Source organism: Triticum aestivum, chromosome 7B (genome assembly GCF_018294505.1).
Source record: "Triticum aestivum cultivar Chinese Spring chromosome 7B, IWGSC CS RefSeq v2.1, whole genome shotgun sequence".
Lineage (NCBI taxonomy): Eukaryota > Viridiplantae > Streptophyta > Magnoliopsida > Poales > Poaceae > Triticum > Triticum aestivum.
Window position 1 is genome coordinate 517,345,480 of NC_057813.1, and position 11,199 is coordinate 517,356,678.

The following is an 11,199-nucleotide window of genomic DNA, read 5'->3' on the forward strand; positions in this document are numbered from 1 at the left end:
TTTCCTTTTTTTCATTCAAAAAAGGCTTTCCTAAAAAATAATATAGTAAGGATTTTTTTCGTACTATAAGGTTTCTTTCATGTATTACATTTGTTTGAAAAGTTCTTTGTTTTCTTATATTACAAACTTTTACGTAGATACAATATTACTCCCTCCGTAAAGAAATATAAGAGCGTTGGCCGCAAAAACACATGCCAAACTATCTCCTCTAAAGTTGGGCTAAAAGTTGGGACTCTCTCAAACCTAGCTATACGTGGGTGAAAAATAAGGTTGTCCGGGCATGTCAGTCGCGTTGGCCTGATACATCGGCACTTTCGCAAACCCAACAAGAAGATTTGTCTGGTCCTCACTCTCTCTCACCACTATATTCTATCCCCCCCCACCCCCCGACCCTAGCCCAATGCACCCCAAACCCGCTCCGTCTCTGCTCGGTTGATCGGAGCAGAGAGGAGTACATAGAACAGAAAGAGATCGTGGACCAAATAGGGTTTTGCTGGGTTTGGGATGGGCTCGATGTCGGGCTGATATAGCAGACATATTCAAACAACTCCACTTTTCTCATCCACGCGTGACCATTGAAAGCAGACATTTTGCTCAATTTTAGGAAACCCATTGGGAGCACGTTCTTTTATCGGGACTGTTCATAACGAGAAATGGGCTTCGCCCTCGGAGATATTTACATTACGTTGCGGTCCTGCATTTTGTTGTCCATTGAAAAACATTATTTTTGACTCACAAAAAACGTTATTTTTCATAATAAGAAGGAAAAAACTCACAATACCTTTTTTCTGGAACGGAAAACCTACCATCTTTGAGACCCCTGCGTAGTCGATCGGAAAAGCCCTAGCACGACCTTTCTATTTCAGTTCCATTCCATCCCGAGAAAACAAATCAAAACAATTTCTTTCTCGGAGAGCAACAAGAGTCCACTAGTCCTACTCCGGTCCGGCCCTCCCCGCACCGGCCGCGCGCATAGGCACAGCCCCCAGCCCCAAACCAGAGCGAGCGGTCGGCGGCGCGGCGGAAGCGGGAATGATGGATGCGCGGCGGTGGCAGTCCCCGGCGGCGGCCGCCGCGGCCGCCGAGGCGGCGGCGGAGGACGCGTCCGGCGGCGGGGGCGGGCCCTCGAGGCGGCCGCTGCGCCGCGGCCTGCAACGCGCGTCGCCCTACGGGCTGGGCCCCCGGCGCTGGCTCCCGAAGCCCCCGGTGGCCTCTAGTGTCTTCGCCGCCGCGTCCCGTGACCACACCGCCGCAGGTATATCCTCCCCCCCACCATTGTTATGTTCCGCGATTGACACCAATCTAGGGTTGTATAAGCACCGCAGAAGCCTGCCGATCCGGTCCATTTTAGCTGATTTATTCATGCCTGAGAACTTCATTTTGTTTTATTATCTATTTGATTGATGTGGTTTGGTACCGTTCCATTTTCCTCCTTGGAACGTGCATAATATGGTTTGTTTGCCGAGTCAGCATTAGGTCAAGCTTGTGAGCTGAATCCTTGCCGTAGGTACAAGTTTGTGCAAGCGTCCAGCCAGCATTGTAGATTTGTAGTAGAATTTCTGCAGCAAGCAGAGTAATTTCCACGAGTTCAGTTCACTATTGGATACTAATTCATCCTGTGTCTTGTGTTCACCGATGAAGCGATTCCTTATTTGATCTGGGTATTGATAATATACACCTCTTTGCACCATTTATTATTGTTTCAATTTAATCTATGACGTGATGTACAATTTGTATTGTCTCATATGCTTGCTGCCTCGTCGGTTAATCTAGAGTGATTGTTCGAATAAATTAATGCAAAAGTAGCTCCTTCTTTTTCTTGCAAAGCATGTCTAAGGTGGATCCCTTGTTGCTGCTTGTAATGTTTGCAGACGATAATCGGATGGGTCGATATGAATCAATGGATGCTGCGCATGAAGCGAGCAGAGTAACACATGAAGTAAGCAGGGTACATTTAATTATGCATTGAATGCATTAGCTTGCCTTCCTGTGATTTGTATAACTTAATGGATCTGCTATATATAGAGCTTCTTTGCATACTTTACGTTGTCTCCAATGCCATGCTGCCACAGTTACAATAAACTGTAGGCCATGTCAAGTATTGTGCAGAGTGATCTATTCAATTAGTGGCACACAGATGTTTCACGGCAAAGGAATTATAATACAACAATGCATCCTAAGTTCTCTTCCGTTAGTAAAAGAACCCACTATTCAAATGATTTTCTTTCATCTGTCCAGATCATTAGAAAATAGTCCATTTGACATTTTCCTCGTCAGGTTAATGCCGGAATCGGTTAATCTTTTTAAGTGCATGTACTGGTGGAACTGAAAGATGATAACCATATATGTAATTCTGAGCTGATATATTGTTTGAGAGCTGCAAGGTCAATTGTTTACTTTGTGATTTTACTCTGTTAGCATGGTTTGCCACTAGTATTACGTTCGACTTCCAGTTATGATGTATCTGCTGGTGATTTTCTGTAACCTCTGATCTACCTGAAACTGCAGAATAAGTCTATGAAACCAAATACCAATGCTATAACCAATGTGGCCCTAACGTTTCCAAGCAATGTCAACCTGCTGCCTGATGGTGATGACATAAATCGGAGCGATGTCAGTGGACTTGCTGAAATCGAGAAGATCATCAAACAGAAGCAATTTTCTAGGTAAGTTTTGTGGTGTGTACTTTTAGACTCTGTTTTAATTCAATCTTCAAATATATTTCGCTGGATCCTTTTGTAAGTGTGGAAATGTGGGAAACCAAAACCATATTTCCTTTTTGTCCAGAAATAATACCCCCTTACATAGCTGTAAGATGGGGAAAACAATAGAAACATTTTATGTGGGGAACCACACATGGTCGGAGGACCCTAGCCCCATTCGCCCCCCCTGGTCCAGCCCAAAGTGGTTAGGATTCCTGTACTGCTACAAGTTAGTTATTAAGGTTCAGATTCGTATTAGGTGCAGAGTCCAGATTAGTTATTAGGTTCAGATTCGTATTAGGTGCAGAGTCCAGATTAGAACCTGTTTCAGAGTCCACATTGTATTTCCTTTGAGTTGGCTTTTCAGCCAAGCTATTCCTGTTATGTATGGGGCTTCTCCCACGTCAATAAAGCATCAGAATTCAGAGTATTACTATCTATTAGGCCTAGAGTAATTAGAGTTTGTTAAACACAAGTTAGAAGTTGAGAGCCATTCTTTGCAATGGGTTATTTGCATGTGCCAATAAAGTTGAGAAAAAGAAGAATACATTAATAACTCTATTTTACAACTAATCTGATAGATGAAATGCTTGGGTAATTGATTCTGGGTAATAAAGATCTAATTTTAGTATTTTACAACTAATCTAGTACTAGATTACATCTTTGGGTAATTGGTTGCGGCCTTTAAGATTGTACTCATAATTATTTTCCCCATTGTCAGATTAGGATACTGCTGTTCTTTCTCACGGGGAGCCTTTTCCTCGCTGTAGTGGTGTAGTCTTCTGAATTCTGTTGTGCCTATAAGAGAATTTACTGGAGTGTTCCCTCATTATTATTTTCATCTTGCCAGGGGTTTCTTAACTGGAGTAAACACACATCATTCAATTTTTTTTAAAATATGTCTCTTACCCTCTTTAGCTTTCCACTAGCTCCATAGCACATACCAATTGGTTATCTAGTCTCTGCCTTAATTCTTATTGACTGAAAGCACTCAAGTTTTACTTTTGACCAAAAGCACTCAAGTTTTACTTTTGACCAAAAGCACTCAGCTTTTGCGTTTTGTTCATTGAAATTTGAAATCTCAGCTGAATGGATTTATTTATTTTGCCTTACAGGGATGAAACAGAACGTTTGATAGAGATTATGCGTTTGAGGACTCCTGATCTCCATGGCGACGATCAGAGAGCTACACACTCTTTTGCGAAAGAAACTGAAACTACACCATTTTCAAACAAACTGGTGATACCTGCAAAGCCAGATGAACGAAATTGGGGGACTGATATGTTTGCACAGTCAAATGTAAGATCATCACATCTCTACAATTTCATCTCCTAATTATTTCTGTACAAACGGTCCTTAAGCATATGCTGAGACTATTATCCCTGTTATTTCTTATCTGTATGGTATACGATTTCCAGGTTCTGTCTGTTTATTTGTGAAATTCAAATGTGTATGACTGTATAATGCTAGTTTCCTGACTATGCTGCCAATATGAAAATCTTTATAGTTTTCTTCATCTACAATATTTTGAATTGATTTATTTTTGTCTACTAGTAAATTTCTATGTTGTGCAGGAGCAAAATTTATGCAAATTATTTAAAAAATATCATAATACCCGCTTTTCCTGCCTGATTTCTTGTTCATCTGATCTTATGATTTTCATTGGCTTTCTAGGTGCATGATGCTACTTCACCCATTGAACTTGCTAGAGCTTATATGGAAGCACAGACCTCAGCAAGTGTACATGAATCTCAAAAGAGAAAATTCAGAGCTTTGAGTCATGGAGTTGAAATTGAGAATTCAGCATCAAAAATATTCCCTAAAGTGGCCATGGACTCTCCTGTGCGCTGGCCAGGTTCAGTTGTCCGAGACCATACAAACCACTACCTTACACCACAAAGTAATAAACGAAGAGCTCTTCCTCCTGCATCCTCTCGGTCACCATATACTGGCTCAGTTTTCCGAAGATCTGTCAAGGTCTGTCCGGTTATGATTTTTATGTGATTCCTGCCACGTGTCACATTTCTGGGGCTGTAATTGTGTCTGTTTACTGGTATGTGCTTACAGAGAACAGGACAGCTTGATACCTATAGTAACTCATCTGGGCGGCCACAGCTTTCAACACCTTTTTCCGTTGGAAGTAAGGTATTGCTTAATTACCCATGGTTTTTTGTTCTCACCATGATGTATCACTTTTTTCTTTTGCTTCATTAGTTCGCTGATATTCAGTTTTGAGTAATAAACTCATTTAGGATAGATATGTCCATCATGAGATCATCCATCATTTTGTGGCATGGCTTGACATTTTCTTTATCTTCTGTTGTCACTTTAGCCATGAAATAGGCATTGACAGGCCAACTGATACCCATACCAAACAAGAAGGCTAGGTTGGAGTTAGAATCATACACTCCTAGAACAATCCACTCTTCAAACCAATCACTCCAAATCGTATATTTCCAGATTGCAATATTCATTGTTGGGAATACTGTGACCCAGTTGATCATTTAAGATTGGAACTATTGTGATAACTACTGAAGCTAAGATGACTGCATTGAATTATTATGTAATTTTGTGGCGTCATCTTTCATATTGGAACCTGAGTAGATTTGCATTCCTGTAGTTCATTCAGTATATCCTCAAAAGTTTTGGACTACGATTCGAAACTGAAAGTGGGTTACAATATTGTCGCTATCTTTAAAACCTTTAGTGCTGACTGTTGACTTCCTATCTTTAAAACTTCAGTGCTGACTGCTGAGGTCTGAAGGCATTAACTGTTTGGATTATCTTACAACTCATAATTTGCATACATAATTCATCTGTTCTGACCCCTTTTCTGAAAATATAGGCTATGCTAGAGGATAAAATGACATCAATTGATGGTGTTCTTGGAGTGCAACCATCAACCTCTTCTGAAAGAGTACATGTAGATGCCGTTGGCACTGATACTCCACATACATTCACCCTAGAAAGACCTCACGGCAAAGGCACCATAGAAAGCGGTTCGGGTACTGGACGTATACCAGTGGCAGACAATATTTCCAAGCATGCTGCTGTATCTGTTCACCCGAAGTCGAGCCAGACAGCTCAGAAAATACTCCAGCATCTTGAGAGGACAATTCCATCCCCTACAGTAAAGCCAGAGCTAAGGCGAACTGCAAAGAGAACTATTTCCCCTGTTGTCATCAGCAGCCCGTATAAAATGCCCGACTCCATCACTAATAATGCTCCCAGACAGAACAGCCTCAATGAGCGTGCCAGTGCTTATCAGGAAATTTCAAATGTGAAGAAGGTATATATCTCAATGTATTTTCCAGCGTAATAATCTTGCTTACTACTCCCTCCGTCCGAAAATACTTGTCATCAAAATGGATAAAAAGGGATGTATCTAGAACTAATATACATCTAGATACATCCCCTTCTATTCATTTTGATGACAAGTATTTCCGGACAGAGGGAGTATTTGTGAAATGCATCTATTGAAGTTTACAATTCGGGATTCATATTTATCACCGGCCAGCTAATGTTTGTATAGTCAATGGCTATTTAAACTAGGCTGAAACACTTGGAAGAATTATGTTAGTGCAATGCAGCTGAATAGTGTTTCCTTGCAACGTTTTCTACAGACTACAGGCTACTTGTTTAAGTTTTATGTAGTATTGGTACTGTTTGTTAGTCATTTAGCAGATGCTTGGCAGAATCATACTATGAACAGTTATTTACTCAGATAGCTGTGTTTACTTCTGTTCAGGTTCAGGAACCCCCAAGCAGCTCCAATTGTGAGGAGCCGGCTCCAAAGGTCCAGAGCCCAGTGGCCACCCCAGAAGTCGCCGCAATGACCAGCTCGCAGCATCCTTCAAAACCCGACGTGGCAACTGCACCAGCTGCAGCAGTCTCGGATAAAAGCGCGACCAATGGTTTCATGTTCTCGTTCCCTGTCACCAAAACCTCAGTTTCGCTTCCAGAACCGCCACCCACACCTACTTTCTTCTCACCGCCAAAAAGGAGCCCCCCAGCTGACATCCAAGATATCCCCAAGTTCAACTTTGGCTCAGCAAGCCCTACGGATAATCTTGTTTTCTCCGTCGATTCGGCGAGCGTCTCTGCTGGTGCAGAGGAAGTGGCTCCAACCTTCAAGATTGGGTCGGACAAGAAGCGAGAACTGTCCTTTGATGTGGCTGGGAAAGATGCAGTTGTCTCTTAGAGATGGGCATCCTCTGCCATCTGAACCCGGTCGCCACTTGTTATTTGCTGGGATGACGGCACCATTTATAACAAACAATACATGACTTATACAAGAAAACATGGGCCTCGCATACCCCAGTATTTTCTACGTATATTTTTTGTGGATGCTCCTGTCCTGAGTTATGTGTCATTTGCAGGATCTCCCTCCCCCCTGTGTTTCTCAACCAAGCCACGCCTGGAGTCAGTTGGGCATCAGCCAATTTGGTGTCCACACGGCTTTGGTATGCCTGAATAAAACTTCATAAAGCAATACCTTTTTGGTCAAAGGTATGCCTCTGATTATGTGTGTCTAATCTGTTGGAAAGGACCTTCTTTTCTCCATGGAAGCGCGTCTGATCCCGCGCATTTTGACGTATCATCCGACTTGGAAAAACCAAAACAAACAAGGGGGATGATCTGGTTCCCAGAGACCCAAAGACAGGAGTCGAGTCCGAGTCATGAGGGTGACCGGCTGATGCAGAAAGGCATTGACTGATTGCGTTTTCGCGCTGGCCTGATGGTACCTTTGAACCAAGCATGGCCAAAATGTAGGGTGTCACGCTCATTACAGTAGTATTATTAATAGTGATAGTCTATCTCATGCATGCATGGTGTGAAATAAAAGTTTAGCTTTGACGCGTTGGTACGAGCTGATTGTGGGTAGGGTTAGGGAGGCGGCGTCGCCTTCGTGACAGCGTTCGTGGCCTGGAGAAAGGGGAATCTTGTCCGTGCCATTATTGTAGACTTGAAGTTATGTATCTGCCCGGCACGGCGGGTGTGATTTGAGCGGTGGATCGTCTGATTATGGGGTCGATGATGTTTATGTCCCAACGGCCGATCACACCGTCTAGATTGCCCCTAAGCTATGCATCGGTCATCAAAGAAGGCTTGGTGTAGTTGCCGTCTGACGCGGAAAATTGAAAATGGAGCTCGGTAGCTTTAAGAAGCTGAAAAGCATGGATGCACGACAGCAACAAAGGTTGTACAAATCGTGCATCTATAAAAACTACTCCCTCCGTTCCGTGATTTACTCGTCGTGGTTTTAGTTCAAATTTAAACTAAAATCATGACGAGTAAATCGGAAACGGAGGGAGTACTCGACAGTGAAATCCACTCACAGCATGAATCCCAAAGGAAATTCGAGGTACCATCACGACCTCGTGATCTCTTCAGATGAGATGCGATCCCTACAATTTTTCTATGTAAGGAGGGGATGCAGCAGAACCCCTTCATCTCTCATGATCACGCCGTGATGGTGATGATTCCCTACTGTACCTTTCTCCATGACCGTAGAGGACTAAGAGGACCCAAAATCTCTTACTGTGGCGCGGGCCCGGGTCTTCAGCACAAAGGTCGTGGAATTCCGGGGCGCGCCCCCATGCCACTGCTGATTCCAACGTGATCGTGTCAACGTCACGTCCGGGCCCTCCCTCCGTGACCGTGTGGGCGTGGCGAAAGCTTTCTTTGCGTTGCGGTACGGGGCAAATGCAAAGGCAAAGGCAGAATATGGTCGCTGTCAAGGCATCAAACAAAACAGCCGGCCGGTCGACTAGCGAGCCAGCTAGGGTTTCTACGACTGCTTACGCACGCAGCCACACTGGTCGGCCTGCAGCTGCAGCTGATACGCAGGATGAGGGGAGGGCCAAACGCGTGGTGCTTCTCGTCCTTTTCTGTTCCGGTCCCCGAGCTCTCCTGATTTTCCATTCACATTTTCGCACAAAAAGGTTGGGAGGGACCGATTTGTTTCGAAACATGATTTGTCATTTTTACTTAGCAACGAAGAAGAGAGCTGCCCGGTTAATTAGAACATGGCAGTGCGAAGGGTCCTGGCCGACATGGCTGCCTATGTAGACGCGCGCGCACACACACACAGCCGAGAAAGAGGGCATCCGCTACACATGTATTCGGAGATTGTGATTTTGGCTGCTCATGAACTAGCTCGGCTGGCAAGATGAATGTCTTCCATCGAAAATCTATTTACGGTATAGGCGCTTATGACCTCCCCCTCTATGCCTTGCGGTAATGATTCCTCTGCAACTTGCATCGACGAGCTCCACAAATTGGATTGTAAGCGTATCTCGAATCAATAAAGCTTTTGGTTTAGAAAAAAGCATTGTACTTCATGACCCTAATGCAGTGTACAAGTTGATATTTTTGCCATACTTCCTGCAGACGTAAAATAAAAAAATCCCATCATGCTAAGAACAAATCCTGAGACACTAAAAATACAACTTTTACCACAAAATCATAAGAAAACCAAGTTAAAAGATAACGGTGTTTAAAGGTAAACTCTTGCTGTCAAACAGACAACCGAGAAAGTACAAATAGCAGATGCTATTCTTTTAATGAAATAGCAAATGTTTATGGTGTCCTGTCTTGGTGACTCTGAAAGGATGAGAATATTCAGATGTTTTTTCTCATTTGTGTCCTTTTCATATGTTAAGCCAATCATCAAGTCTTTGGTTGCAAAGCCACTTGTTGAGAAGCAACTTTAGGTGTGTGAATGTGATGACCACAGCCCACAGCTTAAAGCACCACCTCACCACGGGATGGCAACTTACATCTAAAAAGAAGGCCTTGCAAAAAAGTGAGCATATAGCACAAAGTAGAAACACCAAAGAAACAAAAAAAGGTGATAGTACTAACCGCACGATCACTAACCTTTAATTAGTTGATCAACACGTCATCAAGTTCAACAGAGCAAATGGTTACCTATGTACTTTTTTTGATAGAAACATTACAAAAAAGTCGCTGTTTCTCTTCCAAGTGTAAGCTCTAGTTGCATCTGCGTTGCAACTTTTTCCGTCGATGCAAGTTTATTTTTTAATGTAAAATGCTGTTACACAGAAAATATAATGAATTGATCAAAGCGATGGACCCCCTCGGGGGATTATATACACATCTTACAAACTTTTTTTTAGGGAATCTTACAACTTCTTCTAAGTACACGCAACATTACCCCCCAAAACACCGAAAATTCGAATCTGAGCCCGAGCTTATCTGCACCTGCGCTCACGAAAAAAATCAAAATAAATAGTAGAAAAATTCAAAAAATTCCAAAAAAAATCGGGGTGGTGGACATTTTGATGTGTGAGGTACGCTTCAATTTTCAAAACATTTGGACTTCTGTGCAGCTCTCAGAAAAAAAGACAAATCGGAGGTCTGTAAAAATGTGTACTGTTCATATACTGTTCTGGTCTGATTTGTCTTTTTTGCTGAGAGTTGCACAGAAGTCCAAATGTTTTGAAAATTGGAGCGTACCTCACACATCAAATTGTCTACCACCCAATTTTTTTTTTGGAATTTTTTGAATTTTTTACGATTTTTTTGACCGGGTGCAGATGCACCCGGGCACCGAAACGCCGTTCTCCCAAAACACATCCTTTTATTTCTTAATAAAGTTTGAACTCATATTCTCTTCGTAAGCATGCGGGTGTTTGGAGCACATGCATTTGATAAGATATCTCTCTTGAAATCATACCGGCATTATACCAGTGAAATGGGCTAGTTAGGACTACAGAAAAGTTGCGTAATTCCCCAAAGAAAGAAAAAAAAAGAAAGCAGTCGCATGATTCCCCAGAAAAGAAAAAAAAAGTCGCATTATTGATCGACCCTTGTATTGCCATGCCAGATGATTGGTATCGTTCCATAGAAAACTATTGGAGGCCGCCATCGAAATGCTTTCCATACTATGTTGGATGATTTGATGAATAGATGGGTTTTTTTCCTGAAGAAAATAATAATTTTGAGGCGACCACAGAAGAGAGATGGGCGATGACGGCGGTGCGTCATCGGCTTGCTTCAGTTCTTGTAGTCGTCGCTAGGTGGTCTATAGATCTGTATGTAATTTTATTATTTCTCGTGTTCGTTATATTGCCATGATTGAAGACGAATAGATTGAAACTTTTTCTTGAAAAAATAGAGAGAGAGAGGTGCCACACGAGGCACACTCGAAGGGGCAATCTGCAAAAGAACCGCAAAAGGACTAGCAGACGCGTCCGCCGTCCACCACCGGTCCACGACAGACGCGCACGCACAGAGCACCACAGCACCCCCACCGCCGGCCCCGGTTAACCCCCCTCCTCCTCCCCCTTCCGTTTCAAAAATCAAACCTCCCCGACGGAAGCCCTCTTTCCCCTCCCCACTCCCTCCCTCCCGGCCGTTGCGGTGGCGAATCCGGGCTGCAACGCGGGGCCGCCGGCGTGACCCTCCGTCCCCTCCTCCGCCGCGTCCCCCTCGTCGGGTCGCCGATCCACCTCGTCCCGTCCAGTCCCAC

At 43.4% G+C, this 11,199-nt stretch overlaps 2 protein-coding genes across 2 annotated transcripts in view; both read left to right on the forward strand.

The window, feature by feature from the left end:
* Window positions 1–918: 918 nt before the first annotated feature.
* On the forward strand, window positions 919–7,032 carry LOC123157198 (uncharacterized). The gene is made up of 8 exons (XM_044575457.1): window positions 919–1,255; window positions 1,872–1,939; window positions 2,509–2,666; window positions 3,818–4,001; window positions 4,377–4,679; window positions 4,770–4,847; window positions 5,548–5,991; window positions 6,451–7,032. The coding sequence occupies exons 1-8, from the start codon at window positions 1,033–1,035 to the stop codon at window positions 6,901–6,903; spliced, it is 1,911 nt and encodes a 636-aa protein (XP_044431392.1). The 5' UTR covers window positions 919–1,032; the 3' UTR covers window positions 6,904–7,032.
* A 3,989-nt stretch (window positions 7,033–11,021) lies between these two features.
* Window positions 11,022–11,199, forward strand: part of LOC123156405 (glucan endo-1,3-beta-glucosidase 14) — a gene marked incomplete in the record, with an annotated part of 3,873 nt that continues 3,695 nt past the window's right edge. The window contains 1 exon segment of the mRNA XM_044574537.1: window positions 11,022–11,199.

Excerpts from the sequence above, each read along its gene's own strand:
- LOC123157198 (XM_044575457.1), top strand. The coding sequence starts at position 1,033 with ATGATGGATGCGCGGCGGTGGCAGTCCCCGGCGGCGGCCGCCGCGGCC. Across the intron at positions 2,667-3,817 it reads AAACAGAAGCAATTTTCTAG|GGATGAAACAGAACGTTTGA; the intron begins GTAAGTTTTGTG and ends TTTGCCTTACAG. Across the intron at positions 4,848-5,547 it reads CTTTTTCCGTTGGAAGTAAG|GCTATGCTAGAGGATAAAAT; the intron begins GTATTGCTTAAT and ends CTGAAAATATAG.